The sequence below is a fragment of the Salvelinus namaycush genome, chromosome 22 (genome assembly GCF_016432855.1).
Source record: "Salvelinus namaycush isolate Seneca chromosome 22, SaNama_1.0, whole genome shotgun sequence".
Lineage (NCBI taxonomy): Eukaryota > Metazoa > Chordata > Actinopteri > Salmoniformes > Salmonidae > Salvelinus > Salvelinus namaycush.
In genome coordinates this window covers 5744585-5762805 of record NC_052328.1, presented here as the reverse complement: position 1 = coordinate 5762805, position 18221 = coordinate 5744585, and the positions used below count along the sequence as shown (strand labels likewise).

Below are 18221 nucleotides of genomic sequence, written 5' to 3'. Positions count from 1 at the left end.
AAATGCAATTCTTGAGGTGGAGTAACTCTTCAAGATCACGGTCGAACCAGGGGCTGAACCTGTTTTTAATTCTCGTTTTCTTTATGGCGGCGTGTTTGTTAACAATACCACTGAAAATATCAAAAAAGAAGGTCCAAGCAACTTCGACAGAGTGTGATTCTGTACCATTTTACAGAGGCCAGTTCATGAAGGAAGGCTTGCTCATTAAAGTTTTTTAGCAAGCGACTATGACAAATCAGGACAGGTCGTTTCACTGAGCAGCCATTACGAACACAGGCTACAGTGATCACTAAGGTCATTACAGAAAACACCAGACTGATACCTATCAGGATTATTTGTGAGAATAACATTGAGGAGATTAGCCTTTTCTGGGTGTTTGGAGTCATACTGTACCTTGTGGGATTGGTAATAATCTGCGAAAGATTTAGGGAGTCCCATTGATTTAGGAATTGGTCAGGTGGTTTAAGCATGTCCCAGTTTAGGTCATCTAGCAGGACTAATTCAGATTTAGTGTAAGGGGCCAGGAGAGAGTTTAGGGCAGGTATGGTACAGGAAAGTGCTGATGGAGGACGATAGCACCCAGCAAGTCAACAAAGAGCTATTTGAAAGTTTAATACTTAAAACCATCAAGTAAAATTGTTTGGTGACAGACTTGGTGGAGACCACCGAGCACTGAAGGTGATCCTTGGTAAAGATTTCCACTCCCCCACCTTTGGAAGATCTGTCTTGCCGAAAAAAGTTATAACCAGAAAGGTTAACATCATTATTCAAAACACTCTTCCTTAACCACATCTCAGTAATGATCAACACATCTGGATTGGAGCTGTGAACCCACACTTTCAATTGATCCATTTTAGGTAATAAGTTTCTAGTGTTAAAGTGCAGAAAACCCAGGCTTTTACACGAGAGCAGAAATCAGTGAAGCAGATATCACAACACAAGTCAGAATTGGGGCTAGCAACAGTAGATGGGCCAGGGTGTACATGCACATTTCCAGATATCATCAGCAGTAATACAATCAAGGCACGGCAGAGGACAGGGAGAGCTCTGCAGTGTTGATTTATGACATTTGAATGTGTATTAGATGGCAACAAGATCATATTGTACAGCAATTTCATCAGGTAACATGAATGCAAAGCCAGCGAGAGGTGGTTAGAATAGGATGGGAAGCCAAAAGTCTGTGTAACCAATAGAGAGTCAGAGTCCCGAGTGTGGGAACAAACATAGTCTGTCCCACGGTTGGGTAAGCAAGAAAGTTCATAGTCAACAAAGTATGCAGGAGTCATGAGGCAAATAGCAAAATGGACAAAATAAATCATATATATAACAACTTGTAAGTTCAGAGTCACTTGCCCCAACAATGTGTGTGTGTGCTGGAGGCGAGCGAAAGTTTGGGAGAGAGGGGGGGAGTGTGGTGGGGGTACCTGTACCAGACAGGGGAGACAGGCCAGGGCAGGCGGTGAACAGATCGCCAGGTGGAATCCAAGCAGCAGTGCAGCAGGCAACGGGAGTAGGTGTCACAACCACTTTGGAGAAGCTTTTATTTCTGGAGGCAGATTTCTTGTAGAAAATGACAGTGGATGGACTCTGAACAGCAGGAGGGGGCTTCAAAGGCCTCTGGATTTGGGTGGGGTAGGCTGCAATTGATTCCTGCCACTTGTTGGGCTCAAAGGCCCCAACACCTCTCACTTCACACCTGTGCTAATTGAAGTTGTATCTGGTCTGTCCTAGCAAGCCTGGCAGCCTTAACTCAGCATTCAGTCCCCATAAAGTACAATATATCATTGTACTGTACTTTATTTTTCATTTTTCTTCTTCCTCGTCTTGTCTTTTAAAATTGCATTAGACCAAACACTACTCACTCAGTTCCAGGTTGGATGGTGTCCTCAGGTCACCCTCTGTATAGCTTGGAAAAGGATTCCTTGGTAGCAGTAATCCTTCCAGGTAATTTTGTCCAAAATTAGGTTGTAGGTTTGGAGTTTTGATCTGGAGCGAAGGCCATGCTGTGGAGGGTAGCATCCTGCATATGTCCCCGCCGAAAGATCCAAGTTTATCTAACTCCAAATCTATCCGTTTGTAAAAGAAAACACGTTGAAAAATGTGAGAGCTCACATGCAGCTGTGTTTCTCTCTCTCTCCCTTCTAAAGCTAGCAAGTGAGAGATGACAAGGTCCCTTCTATTTAAGGATAGGCATAAGGTACTATTTGAATGGGTACCATTGGAATATCTGACATGTACATTACATTCTAAAACAGATCTGTTCTACAATGTGTGGGAACCTTATTTAAATTACCTAGAACCTGATTTATCAGCTCTTATGCGGCAAGGATTTTCATAGAAAGATGGTTGTTTACTTGTCTCAGGATTACACTGTACATTCCATGTGTTGGACCTAATTCTTTTTTTAACCTGAGCTATTGTGTTTAATTTCTGTATATGTTCGTAAAATTGTTATTTTCTTTGTTATTCTTATTTGATCTTCGTTACTGTATCTCTTAATATGGGAGAAAATTGTGAAATTGCAATAAAAATACTATTACAAAAACAATAACGGCACTTACAGTTGACTGGGGAAGCTCTAGCAGGGCAGAAATGTGCATACTGACTTGTTGGAAAGGTGGCATCCTATGACAGTGCCACGTTGAGTTCTTCAGTAAGGCGATTCTACTGCCAATGTTTGTCTATGGAGATCTGTGCTCGGTTTTATTCACCTGTCAGCAACGGGTGTGTCTGAAATGAGCAAATCCACTAATTTGAAGGGGTGTCCACATACTTTTCTATATTTAATGTACTTGTCAGGTAGCGTGTTCCCTTTTATTTTATATATCACTCAAATATCCAATTAATGGTGGCCAAAATGTAGATATCATGAGGCTACCCTCACGTATCTGAAATTACGTGATCAATTGATGTTTACTGTTCATGAAAATAATGCAATTACTTGCTGTATAACTCTGATGATAGATCTAAATGTGTGCAATTTGTTTTGCATGGAATAATCTCACAATTGTAGTTCTGACTGTGCTTTTCAAGAGGTGATGATGTTACAACCAAATAGTTAGCATTTATTTAACAAATCCTTGAAAACTGCACGCAGTTAGTTGTCAGTGGTTTTAACAGAGCTGGGGGTCTCCTTGCCCCCAGTAGGAAAATTGAACGCTCTGCACTGTATTGTGACGTTTTATTGATAACAACCTATTGACTGTCGCTCCATCTGTTGGAGTGGCGCAGCGGTCTAAGGCACTGCCTCTCAGTGCAAGAAGCGTCACTATAGTACCTGGTTTGAATCCAGGCTGTATCACATCCGGCCGTGACTGGGAGTCCCATAGGGCGGCGCACAATTTGCGCCAAAGACTCCAGCCACCCAAGGCATACACTGTTCACTCTGCTACCGTCCGGGAAACAGTACCGAAGCATCGGCTCTCAGACCAACAAGATCCGAGACAGCTTCTACCCCAAGCCATAAGACTACTAAATAGGCAATTAATAGTACCCAAACTATCTACACTGACTCTGTCTTGTACTGACCCTACCGACACACACTCACTATACTATATATATACAGTGCCTTCAGAGAGTACTCATACCCCTTGACTTATTCCACATTTTGTTGTTACAGCCTGAATTCTAAATGGATTAAATATATTTTTGTTCTCACCCATCTACATCCAATACCTCATATTGTGAAAGTGAAAACATGTTTTTAGACATTTTTGAAAATGTATTGAAAATGAAATACAGAATTATCTAATTTACATAACTATTCACACCCCTAAGTCAATACATGTTAAAATCATATTTGACAGCAATTACAGTTGTGAGTCTTTCTGGGTAAGTCTCTAAGAGCTTTGCACACCTGGGTTGTACAATATTTGCCGATTTATATTTTTCAAAATTCTTCAAGCTCTGTCAAATTGGTTGTTGAACATTGCTAGACAACCATTTTCAAGTCATGACATTTTCAAGCAGATTTAAGTCAAAACTGTAACTCTGCCACTCAGGAACGTTCACTGTTTTCTTGCTAAGCAACTGTGTAGTTTTGGCCTTGTGTTTAATGTTACTGTCCTGCTGAAAGGTGAATTAATCTCCCAGTGCCTGATGGAAAGCAGACTGAACCAGGTTTTCCTCTAGGATTTTGCCTGTGCTTAACTACATTTTGAGTTTTTTTATTCTGAAAAACTCCCCAGTCTGTAATGATTACAAGCATATCCATAACATAATGCAGCTACCACTATGCTTGAAAATATGGAGAGTAATGTGTTGGATTTGCCCCAGACATAACACTTTTTATTCAGGACAAAATGTTCATTGCTTTGCCACATTTCTTGCAATATTACTTTAGTACCTTGTTGCAAATAGGATGCATGTTTTTCCAAATGTGTATTCTGTACAGGCTTCTTTCTTTTCACTCTGTCCATTTGGTTAGTATTGTGGAGTAATTACGATGATGTTGATCCATCCTCAGCCTTTTCCTATCACATGAATTAAACTCTGTAACTGTTTTAATTGTAGGGGTGCCCATGGGGCTGGGGATCAGAAATGTCCCGTGAGAGAGAGGCAGGTTGAGGTTTCCAGGGTTAGAGTAGCGCAGAAGTTGTCATATGCTGAGTCAGTGAAGAAAGTAGAGGAAGATGGATCAAGGGGGTGGGATCCTGAGAGGAGTGGTGGGAGTAGTAGATCTGTACCAGTACAGAGGGATAGGCCAACAAGTTATATATGTTTCAGGAAGATTGGATTCTTTGCAATTTTAGCCATGGTTATCAACTGTTCTGCAGGAATGGAACATAAGTCGCAGAAAAATTGTGGTTGTGGTGACAGCTGCAGAGAAGTATTTGGGTGTGCGAGACTTGACATCAGAAGAGTTACAGGGTGTATTGCGTGATGATGTGCCATCCTTTCAGGTTGTTGGCATGAGGTAGAACTAAATAGATTTAAATAGTGGAGTAGGGTGGTGTTATTTTTTTATGTAGGGAGTTTAGTGTTAGTTAGATGGTATGGTATTTGTTTATTTCTTTTTCAAGCAAAGTACAAGGGAGTTATACTCTAGTAGGTGGCGGTAATGCAACATATTTGATGCCCACCGCTGTTAAACTTCATCGAAGAAAATTGGGATAATTATTCAACAAATTACTTTCATATGAATGTAAAATTCGATCATTGGGACATGAAACGAGTGTTTACGTTTGACATTGACCCACTAGCCAAGCTAGTTAATGTTGGACACTAACGTTACCGAAATTAGCTAGCAGGTGATCTCGTCAGTTTAGACGAACAATCAAAGTTAAACTAGTTAATTCAGGAATGTGCGAGTTATGAATTACCGCTCATTTTAAATATACTGAATTGGTGATCTGTATAGCCAGGTAATGAGAAATGTTCCAAATCATTTTGTTCAATCTGTGATGTGTTTACATGGCAAAGGAGTACTCTTTCCCATTCCCCGGCAGATGGCGATGTTGAATCGTTTGTCTTTACCGCCCAAACGCATTGTATGCAGCTGGCAAGAAACTCGTATCCCCGGTGGAAAGGTTTGTATCTAAAACATTCTCCATTCATGCTGCAAAGGTGTCGATTTCCTCCTTAACTGGATTTAATGGCGAGAAATCGAAAAAAAATAATGGGCAAGATATGTGTACTTTCTTTATGAAACCATTTTCCACCGCCATGCTTAAGTGGTTTTAATGCTTATGAATGCTAGTCCCGGATGATGCGTATAGGTTGCAGCAGTATATAGTACCAAACGACGTTCCATACAGCAGTGTTCTGTTTACACCGGGCTGTCAGGGTGAACCGGTCAGAAATTACAGCACTTTTTGTACATAGAACACCCATTTTAGGGGACCAAAAGTATTGGGACTAATTCACTTATGTGTATTAAAGTAGTAAAAGGTGAAGTATTTGGTCGCATATTCATAGCACGCAATGACTACATCAAGCTTGTGTTTCTACACATTTGTTGAAATCGTTTGCTGTTTGTGTTTCAGATCATTTTGTGCCCAATAGAAATGAATGGTAAATCATGTATTGTGTCATTTGAGTCACTTTTATTGTAAATAATGTTTCTAAACAATTTTACAATAATGTGGATGTTTACCATGATTGTGGATAATGAGTGAGAAAGCTACAAATGCACAAATATACCCCCAAGACATGCTAACCTCTCACCATTACAATAACAGGGGAGGTTAGCATTTGTGCGTCTATTGATCATTATTCAACATCATCTATAATCGTGGTAGCGTCCACATTCATGTAGAAGTGTTTAGAAACGTTCTATTCTTATTAAAAAAGACTTATCTTTTTACTACTTTAATACACGTAAGTGAATTTTCACAATACTTGATCTATTATGCGTGGGAATACTTTGGAATAGATGTCCCAAATTAAAATGACTTGGAGCTGATTGGCCGGTGTCCAGAAAAATTTGGGGAGCAAATAAAATCACCAGTTGGGGAACCCTGGAGTAGAGAGAGATGGAATCAGTAGGCACTGTAACCAAGGGAGGTGGTTGTTTAAGGGGAAGTGGTAGTGAACAAAAAGTTCTGACTCAGATTTATGACCATCAATTCTGTAAATCAGACAAGATCTTGGTGCACTGTGTGATGGGTCAGATGATGATCGAGTGAGGGCACTGGTCGACGCTACTGCACATGTATGACAGCGACGCGACGTCCTGCCCAATCGAGGCTCCCTGAAACGACTGAGAGACCTGGATATACAACTACAGGAGGACATACTAAGACACTGACACACATTCATCAGTAGAGAAGCAAACAGGAGATGGGCTATAACAACATGAATGGAAGAAACTATAATACAGTATACTCTGTCTGAATGATCACTGCTTGTATGTTCAACTCCATTGTACTTTGTTAAATGTGTATATTGCCATAATGTGAAGTTATTACACAGTAAATACACTATTACAAATCAACCATATTGTCATTTCATTCATATTTTGAAAGCAATATGGTGATGGCTCCTATCAATAACAATGTGTTCTCAATTTACCTGGGGAAATTAAGACAAAAATACATTTGTTAATTAAATATCCTTTGTATTTTTAGAAAATTTGGGTCGAGGATACATAGGATCCTTTCCTGAATCATAACAGTAATTTTATAAAAAAAATATCGCTAGCCAGTGTCAATGGACAATGAGTGAAGTATTCGGTAGAAGCAGCAAGTCACAATACCACACGCAGACTCAATGATATCAACAACCATACACATGAGAGGTGCTTACTTCTGACCTAAGCCTCACAGCCCCTGCAGACCAAGTTCCCCTTTTACAAACTAAAGATTTGCACAAAGGTTCCTAGACTGTTATGAGACGTATAACACAGGCTGTTTATAAAATTATAAAAAGCCTATTATATTTTATTTTAGACCAACTGAAATGTGTTTATTAGCCAATATCTACAGGCTACACCAGCATCACGTTAAAATGTATTATTTAAATATGAATCATTTGTAAAACAGCCATAAAAATCACTAATGACTCAAGAGGCTTTGACGCGTTTACAAAGTACACAGAGGCCTTTACACATTTACAAAGTGTACAGAGAACTTTACACTTTTACTGTGCGCTTTAAGGTTAAGGAATCTGTTTGGTTTTACAGCAACAACACTTCTCTGCTTCAATAAGCCTCCAGTCATAATAAAACATCAATCAATGAAATCAATGATGACATCTAAATCACAATGACACTGCCTATCTAATTTCTATGTGCAGTGTTCTTAATATCTCTGATAGAGGTGTTCCCCTAGATATTATCTTCAACCTTGTCAACAGAAACTTCCTGCATCAAATCACGGTATTCCACCCACCCATCCGTAACTAACTCATCAACCATGTCCCTAACCTGTTACCTAATCCCGACTCACTAACTTGGCTTTAGCTCGGTCTCCAAGGAGAAGACTGGACAGCAGTCGGTTTCCAGCAGCATCCTGCTGTGTGTGTAAACATGACCGTTTATTGAGAGGCTGATAGTTAACTGTGAATCGGCAGTATTACGTTAGTACCTTCAGTCTAACTGTGTTTACAGAGGGCAGTAGACTTCCGCAGAGTCATGACGGAGGGCAGTTGAACATCAGTAGAAACAGATACTGCTGTATCAGGCAGTGTGGCCCGAGAGCATCCCCTAGCGTAGGACAAGAAGAATAGGCACAGAAGTCTGGTTGCAGAAAGACAAGGGAAGAAGGGATGAAAGCAATGACAGATATATGGATGGATTGGATGAAAGCATGGTTGAAAGAAAAAAATGGACAGGGGGGGACCTGGTTTCGTTAAGTTGGAAGGTAAGGGTCAGAGGTAAGGGTGGATGGGTTAGGGGTAGGGGTAAGCGGTCAGTAATTAAGGTTACAGGTCATCAGTGGAAGTCTGGTTTTTCGGGGAAGGTGCATCCTGCTCGTCTGATGATGATGTTGGCAGCGTAGTGTCCTGCTTTCACACACTGTTCCAAGTCCTTGTCCTGGACCAGCTCTGACAGGAATCCTGCATGACACACACACACACACTGATTCAACTTTCTCAAGGACCAACTCCAAGGTCCATACAAATATCCCTACAGAAAGCCACCCAAAACGTTCATGCACATAGATAAACACACAAATAAAGACACACTCAGGGACACGTACCTCCTACAAAGGCATCTCCGGCTCCATTTGTGTCCACAATGTCCTTCTGGTCAATCTTCAGCACTGGGAACGTCTCCACCTTGTCACCTCCTTCACACACACATACACACATGGTATATGGGTTGAAAATGGCAGATTTGGGCACTAATAAGCACCTAAATTGGAATGTAGTGGCTGTACAGTATCATGCTATATATGTCAGAACTCTGGCTTTGCGCTTCACAGCGCTGTACAGATATAGGGTCATAATTTGAGCCATTTGCTACTGCAGGAACTGTGAATTATTATGTGTATTATAATTAACAGACATTTTTTGTAGGGGTTAATACATTTTCTGTTTGGGCAAATCAAGTTTAACATTTTAAAGTGAAAATTACCAACTTTAGAAGCCAATTTAAAGCTAAAATACACTACAAGTATGCATTTCTTGCTGTGCAGGAAAATCACAGCAACAAAAGAGTGATCAAGTTAAGATCCTACATCTGTACGGGTGTTGACTGACAGCTGTTCTGAATTTAAGCACTGCGCACCATTTCTTTTGTTGTCAGTGAGGGCAATGACGCAAATTGCGATGACTCAATGTATTTTGAAAGATGAGATGTTGAGAATAAGAGGATTATAATAAATACTGCTTCGATGTCATTACAAGCAAGCCATACCTGTGACTAAATAACTTATGTCATATACAGTGTCAATGTTTATGATCAATGTTTGATGTACAGTTACATGATGATATGATGTCATACTGGGTTGTTCCGAAACAGAATGAGCCCATGTTTGTTTATTGTGAAGAAAATTCACTGCGGCACACGCACCTGAATGCATCCACTCTATACGCACCAAGATTACGATCGGTTTCTCTGAATTGCCTTGTGAAAGCCTAACACTGTAAGATCGTATTTTATAACACAGCTAGTCATGTTGGCAATAGAACAAGCGTTCAAATTATGCCCACCTGACCCAGATTGTGATTTATAATGGACCGTTTTGGGATGACGTAAACAACAGTAATTGTTTGATGGCTGGGATGCAGGGCTGTGTTCCAAACAAAACAACTACAAGTGTGCCTGCTCTAGTTCCTCAAAGGCACAGGTAGGAGAGCTCAAAAAAGTATCTTATAGTTGAAGACTCTTCTTTGAGTCATAAAAGTGCATTGAAATTGCTTAGGAACTGCACACACTTTGTAGATGTGTGTGGCCACTTGGAGACAGACACCAGTTAGTCCTCTCACTCAAACCCTTGTCATTTTTTTGGTCTTATGTTGCACCTACCCCACATTTTCCAGGAATAGTCTTCTGTTATTGAATCAGTGTTTTCAGATTTCATTATCAACAAATGTGGCAAAAAAGTACAGTAAATGTAAAATGCACATAAAATCAACAGTGTAATGTTTGGATTCAGTCTTGCGTCCGGTGAACTGTTGTGTCCTCACCTTTTAGTTGAATCATTTCCCCATGTTTATGCATATTGTTTTCATATTTCTTGTGTAAGAAACATTTCTATTTAGCCTCATACATATAGGCCAATTCCAACAAGTTGCTGAAAGCAAGCTAGGTTCTGCACTCAAATCAGTGTGCGAGTTGTCAGTGTGTGTGCCTGTCAACGTGTGTGTATGTGTGTAGTTACCTTTGGCCATGATGGTTCCGTCCTTCCCCTGAGTAAAGACAACGATTCTCGGTCTCTTCTTGTTGACTTTGGGCAGAGCCTCGGCCTTCTTGGCAATCTCCTCGATGTCCTCGGTCTACAAACACACACCATAGTCACAAACAAGCTATACTAATATACAAGAGTGTGTGTGTGTTTGTGTTTCAAATCGCAGTCCACTCACCTGAAAGCCTTGCTCTTTTGAAAACGTGGCCGCCTCCTGAAAAACAGAAATATCCCATGAGTCGCCATTTACACGGAGTGTACAAAACATTAGGAACACCTGCTGTTTTCATGACATAACTTTCACCTGGATTCACCTGGTTAGTCTATGATCCCTTACTGATGTCCCCTGTTAAATCCCACTTTCATATCAGTGTAGCTAAAGGAGAGGAGACAGGTTAAAGAAGGAATTTTAAGCCCTGCGACATGGATCGTTTATGTGTGCCATTCAGAGGGTGAATGGGCAAGACAAAAGATTTTTAAGTGCCTTTGAAAGGAGTATGGTGTCAAGAACTGCAACGCTCCTGGGTTTTTCAGGCTCAACAGTTGCCCGTGTGTATCAAGAGTGGTCCACCACTCAAAGAACATCCAGGAAACTTCACACAACATGGGCCAGCATCCCTGTGGAACGCTTTCGACACCTTGTGGAGTCCATGCCCACAAATTGAGTCTGAGGGCAAAAGGAAGGTGTTCCTAATGTTTTGTACATTCAGTGTATTTCTCCATGTTGCCCTATCTCGTCTGCCTGTCGGTCTCTCTCTCAATCGTCCTCTCGCTCCCCGTCTGTCTACTTGTGTCTGTTGCCCTTTCTCTGCCTATTTGCCCGTTGGTCTCTTTCTTTCCGTCACTCTCTCCCTGTCACACTTTCTCTCTACCTATCAGTCTGTCTGTCTCTCTCTCTAGAAGTACCTAGATACTGGATAAAGGAATGAATGAGGGTGTGTGTGTGTTTACCGTCTCGTTGCCGAACAGCACATCCACATAGGGCATGACCTCCATGAGGGCGTCTTTGAAGAACTGGGAGATGAAGGGAGCGGAGAGGTTCAGAGTGAACAGCTTGTTGTTCTCAGAAGCGTGTTTGGCCACTTTCAGTATGGACTCCAGAGACACCGTCAGGAAGAAACCCTACAGAGGAGATAATAAAGCCTGTTATCACTACGACACAGCCTGTTGTAATGCTACACCGAGCCTGTAATTATGCTACACAGCATGTTATAATCAATGCTACACAGCCTGTTATAATCCATCCTACACAGCCTGTTATAATAAATCCTACACAGCATGTTATAATCAATGCTACACAGCCTGTTATAATAAATCCTACACAGCATGTTATAATCCATCCTACACAGCCTGTTATAATAAATCCTACACAGCATGTTATAATCAATGCTACACAGCCTGTTATAATAAATCCTACACAGCATGTTATAATCCATCCTACACAGCCTGTTATAATAAATCCTACACAGCATGTTATAATCAATGCTACACAGCATGTTATAATCAATCCTACACAGCATGTTATAATCCATCCTACACAGCCTGTTATAATAAATCCTACACAGCATGTTATAATCAATCCTACACAGCATGTTATAATCAATCCTACACAGTATGTTATAATCAATGCTACACAGCCTGTTATAATCCATCCTACACAGCCTGTTATAATAAATCCTACACAGCATGTTATAATCAATCCTACACAGCATGTTATAATCAATCCTACACAGTATGTTATAATCAATGCTACACAGCATGTTATAATCAATAATACACAGTATGTTATAATCAATGCTACACAGCCTGTAATAATCCATCCTACACAGCCTGTTATAATAAATCCTACACAGCATGTTATAATCAATCCTACACAGCATGTTATAATCAATCCTACACAGTATGTTATAATCAATGCTACACAGCATGTTATAATCAATAATACACAGTATGTTATAATCAATGCTACACAGCCTGTAATAATCCATCCCACACAGCCTGTTATAATAAATCCTACACAGCATGTTATAATCAATCCTACACAGCATGTTATAATCAATAATACACTGTATGTTATAATCAATACTACACAGACGGTTATAATCCATCCTACACAGCCTGTTATAATCCAGCCTACACAGCCTGTTATAATCAATCCTACACAGCATGTTATAATCAATACTACACAGACGGTTATAATCCATCCTACACAGCCTGTTATAATCCATCCTACACAGCCTGTTATAATAAATCCTACACAGCATGTTATAATCAATCCTACACAGCATGTTATAATCAATAATACACAGTATGTTATAATCAATGCTACACAGACGGTTATAATCCATCCTACACAGCCTGTTATAATCCATCCTACACAGCATGTTATAATCAATGCTACACAGACGGTTATAATCCATCCTACACAGCCTGTTATAATCAATCCTACACAGCATGTTATAATCAATAATACACAGTATGTTATAATCAATGCTACACAGCATGTTATAATCACTGCTACACAGCATGTTATAATCAATGCTACACAGACGGTTATAATCCATCCTACACAGCCTGTTATAATCAATCCTACACAGCATGTTATAATCAATCCTACACAGCATGTTATAATCAATAATACACTGTATGTTATAATCAATGCTACACAGCCTGTTATAATCAATGCTACACAGTATGTTATAATCAATGCTACACAGTATGTTATAATCAATGCTACACAGACGGTTATAATCAATAATACACCGTATGTTATAATCAATCCTACACAGCATGTTATAATCAATCCTACACAGCATGTTATAATCAATAATACACAGTATGTTATAATCAATGCTACACAGCATGTTATAATCAATGCTACACAGCCTGTTATAATCAATCCTACACAGCCTGTTATAATCAAGCCTACACAGTATGTTATAATCAATGCTACACAGCCTGTTATAATCCATCCTACACAGCCTGTTATAATCAATCCTACACAGCATGTTATAATCAATAATACACTGTATGTTATAATCAATGCTACACAGCCTGTTATAATCAATGCTACACAGTATGTTATAATCAATGCTACACAGCCTGTTATAATCCATCCTACACAGCCTGTTATAATAAATCCTACACAGCATGTTATAATCAATCCTACACAGCATGTTATAATCAATCCTACACAGTATGTTATAATCAATGCTACACAGCATGTTATAATCAATAATACACAGTATGTTATAATCAATGCTACACAGCCTGTTATAATCCATCCTACACAGCCTGTTATAATAAATCCTACACAGCATGTTATAATCAATAATACACTGTATGTTATAATCAATACTACACAGACGGTTATAATCCATCCTACACAGCCTGTTATAATCCAGCCTACACAGCCTGTTATAATCAATCCTACACAGCATGTTATAATCAATACTACACAGACGGTTATAATCCATCCTACACAGCCTGTTATAATCCATCCTACACAGCCTGTTATAATAAATCCTACACAGCATGTTATAATCAATCCTACACAGCATGTTATAATCAATAATACACAGTATGTTATAATCAATGCTACACAGACGGTTATAATCCATCCTACACAGCCTGTTATAATCAATCCTACACAGCATGTTATAATCCATCCTACACAGCCTGTTATAATAAATCCTACACAGCCTGTTATAATAAATCCTACACAGCATGTTATAATCAATGCTACACAGCCTGTTATAATAAATCCTACACAGCCTGTTATAATCCATCCTACACAGCCTGTTATAATAAATCCTACACAGCATTTTATAATCACTCCTACACAGCATGTTATAATCAATCCTACACAGCCTGTTATAATAAATCCTACACAGCATGTTATAATCAATCCTACACAGCATGTTATAATCAATCCTACACAGTATGTTATAATCAATGCTACACAGCATGTTATAATCAATAATACACAGTATGTTATAATCAATGCTACACAGCCTGTTATAATCCATCCTACACAGCCTGTTATAATAAATCCTACACAGCATGTTATAATCAATACTACACAGACGGTTATAATCCATCCTACACAGCCTGTTATAATCCATCCTACACAGCCTGTTATAATAAATCCACAGTAGCATTGATTATAACATGCTGTGTAGCATTGATTATAACAGGTGCTGTTAGCATTGATTATAACAGGCTGTGTAGCATTGATTATAACATACAGTTGTATTATTGATTATAAACATGCTGTTAGGATTGATTATAACAGGCTGTGTAGATGGATTACTAACGCTGTGTAGGATGGTTATACATAGTGTTAGTATTATTATAACAGGCTGGTAGGATGGATTTAACATGCTGTGTAGCATTGAGTATAACAGGCTGTGTAGCATTGATTATAACATACTTGTATTATTGATTATAACATGCTGTGTAGGATTGATTATACATGCTGTGTAGATGGATTATAACAGGCTGTGTAGCATTGATTATAACTACTGTGGATTATTGATTATAACATGCTGTGTAGCATTGATTATAACATACTGTGTAGGATGATTATAACCTGCTGTGGAGATTGATTATAACATGCTGTGTAGGATTTATTATACAGGCTGTGAGGATGGATTATAACAGGCTTAGTAGATTGATTATACAGGCTTTGTAGCATGGAATTATAACATACTGTGTAGCATTGTTTATAACAGCTGTGCGTAGTTGATTATAACATACTGTGTATTGAATTATAACATGCTTAGTAGCATTGATTATAGACATGCTGTAGCATTGATTATAACATACTGTGTAGCATTGTTTAACAGGCTGCGTAGTTATTGATTATAACATACTGTGTAGCATAGATTATAACAGCTTGTAGCATGATTATAACAGCGTGTAGCATGTTATACGGTTTAGTAGCATTGATTATAACAGCTGTGATAATTGATTATAACAGCTTAGTAGCATTGATTATAACAGGCTTTGTAGCATGATTATACATACTGTGTACATGTCTAAGATGGTATATTGATATAACATACTGTGTAGCATGATTATAACAGCCTTGTAGCATTGATTATAACAATCTGTGTAGTATGGTTATAACATACTATGTAGACATGGATTATAACGGTTTAGTAGTAAAAAACATTGATTATAACATACTGTGTATTATTGATTATAACATACTGTAGCATTGGTTATAACAGGTGTGCGTAGCATGATTATAACATACTGTGTAGCAGATAAACGTTTAGTAGCATGTGTATAACATGCTGTGTATTATTGATTTACATATGTGACATTGGTTATAACAGGCTGCGTAGTATTGATTATAACATCTGTGTAGCATGATTATAACAGGCTTAGTAGCATTGATTATAAATCTGTGTAGCATTGGTTATAACAGGCTGTGTAGCAGTATAACAGGTTAGTATCATTGATTATAACAGGCTGTGTAGCATTGATTATAACAGGCTGTGTATTATTGATTATAACAGGCTGTGTAGCATTGATTATAACATCTGTGTAGTATTGATTATAACATGCTGTGTAGGCATTGATTATAACATGCTGTGTATTATTTTTATAATGGCTGTGTAGCATGATTATAACATACGTTGTAGTATTGATTATAACATGTTGTAGCATTGATTATAACATACTGTGTATTATTGATTATAACAGGCTGTGTAGCATTGATTATAACAGGCTGTGTAGCATTGATTATAACATGCTGTGTAGCATTGATTATAACATGCTGTGTAGCATTGATTATAACAGGCTGTGTAGGATGGATTATAACAGGCTGTGTAGGATGGATTATAACATAGTGTATTATTGATTATAACAGGCTGTGTAGGATGGATTATAACATGCTGTGTAGCATTGATTAACGGCTGTTACTGATTATACATACAGTGTATTATTGATTATAACATGCTGTGTAGGATTGATTATAACAGCTGTGTAGGATGGATTATAACATGGTGTAGCATTGATTATAACATCTGTGTAGGATTGATTATACGCTGTAGGTTCTAAAATGCTGTAGCATTGATTATAACATGCTGTGTAGCATTATTATAACATACTGTGTATTATGATTATAACATCTGTGTAGGATTGATTATAACATGCTGTGTAGGTTGATTATAACATGCTGTGTAGGATTGATTATAACTACGTGTATTATTGATTATAACCTGGTAGCATGATTATAACATACTGTGTAGCATTGATTATAACATACTGTGTAGCATTGATTATAAACAGGCTGTGTAGCATTGATTATACATACAGTGTATTATTGATTATAACATGCTGTGTAGGATTGATTATAACATGCTGTGTAGGATTGATTATAACAGGCTGTGTAGGATGGATTATAACCGTCTGTGTAGCATTATTAAACATGCTGTGTAGCATTGATTATAACATGCTGTGTAGCATTGATTATACATACTGTGTTTATTGGATTATAACATGCTGTGTAGGATGATTTAACAGGCTGTGTAGGATGGATTATAACCGTCTGTGTAGCATTGATTATAACATGCTGTGTAGCATTGATTATAACATGCTGTGTAGCATTGATTATAACATACTGTGTATTATTGATTATAACATGCTGTGTAGACTGATTATAACAGGCTGTGTGGAGGGATTAAACGTCTGTGTAGCTTGATTATACACTGTGTAGGATTGATTAAACAGGCTGTGTAGGATGGATTAATACCGCTGTGTAGCATTGATTATAACAGTGCTGTGTAGGATTGTTATAACAGGCTGTGTAGGATGGATTAAACAGGCTTGTAGGATGATTATAACGTCTGTGTAGTATTGATTATAACATGCTGTGTAGGATTTATTTATAACAGGCTGTGTAGGATGGATTATAACAGGCTGTGTAGGATGGTATATAACTCTGTGTAGTATTGATATATAACATGCTGTGTAGGATTGATTATAACAGGCTGTGTAGGCTGGATTATAACAGGCTGTGTAGGATGGATTATAACCGTCTGTGTAGTATTGATTATAACATACAGTGTATTATATTATAACATGCTGTGTATGATTGATTATAACATGCTGTGTAGGATTTATTATAACAGGCTGTGTAGGATGGTATTATACAGGCTGTGTAGCATTGATTATAACATACTGTGTATTATTGATTATAACATGCTGTGTAGCATTGATTATAACATACTGTGTAGGATTGATTATAACATGCTGTGTAGGATTGATTATAACATGCTGTGTAGGATTTATTATAACAGGCTTGTAGGATGGATTATAACAGGCTGTGTAGCATTGATTATAACATACTGTGTAGCATTGATTATAACAGTCTGTGTAGCATGATTATAACATACAGTGTATATTGATTATAACATGCTGTGTAGGATGGATTATAACAGGACCTGTGTAGGCTTGATTATAACAGGCTGTGTAGGATTGATTATAACAGGCTGTGTAGCATTGTATAACTGCTGTGTAGCATTGATTATAACATACTGTGTATTATGATTATAACATGCTGTGTAGGATTGATTATAACATGCTTTGATGATTAACATGCTGGTAGGATTGATTATAACATACGGTGTATTATTGATTATAACCGTCTGTGTAGCATTGATTATAACATACTGTGTAGCATTGATTATAACATACTGTGTAGCATTGATTATAACAGGCTGTGTAGCATTGATTATAACATACAGTGTATTATTGATTATAACATGCTGTGTAGGATTGATTATAACATGCTGTTAGGATTGATTATAACAGGCTGTGTAGGATGGATTATAAACCGTCTGTGTAGCATTGATTATAACATGCTGTGTAGCATTGATTATACCATGCTGTGTAGCATTGTATTATAACATGCTGTGTAGT

At 38.2% G+C, this 18221-nt stretch overlaps 1 protein-coding gene across 1 annotated transcript in view; it reads right to left on the bottom strand.

Annotated features, from left to right (window-relative positions):
• Positions 1-7328: 7328 nt before the first annotated feature.
• The window catches only part of LOC120017362 (adenosine kinase-like), a 12838-nt gene continuing 1945 nt past the window's right edge, over positions 7329-18221 (bottom strand). The window contains exons 2-6 of the mRNA XM_038960112.1: positions 11241-11411; positions 10468-10503; positions 10266-10380; positions 8640-8729; positions 7329-8496 (exon numbers count right to left, since the gene is read on the bottom strand). Coding sequence (XP_038816040.1) covers positions 8372-8496; positions 8640-8729; positions 10266-10380; positions 10468-10503; positions 11241-11411 — 537 coding nt within the window. The 3' untranslated portion in view covers positions 7329-8371. The remainder of the gene's footprint in view (positions 8497-8639; positions 8730-10265; positions 10381-10467; positions 10504-11240; positions 11412-18221) is intronic.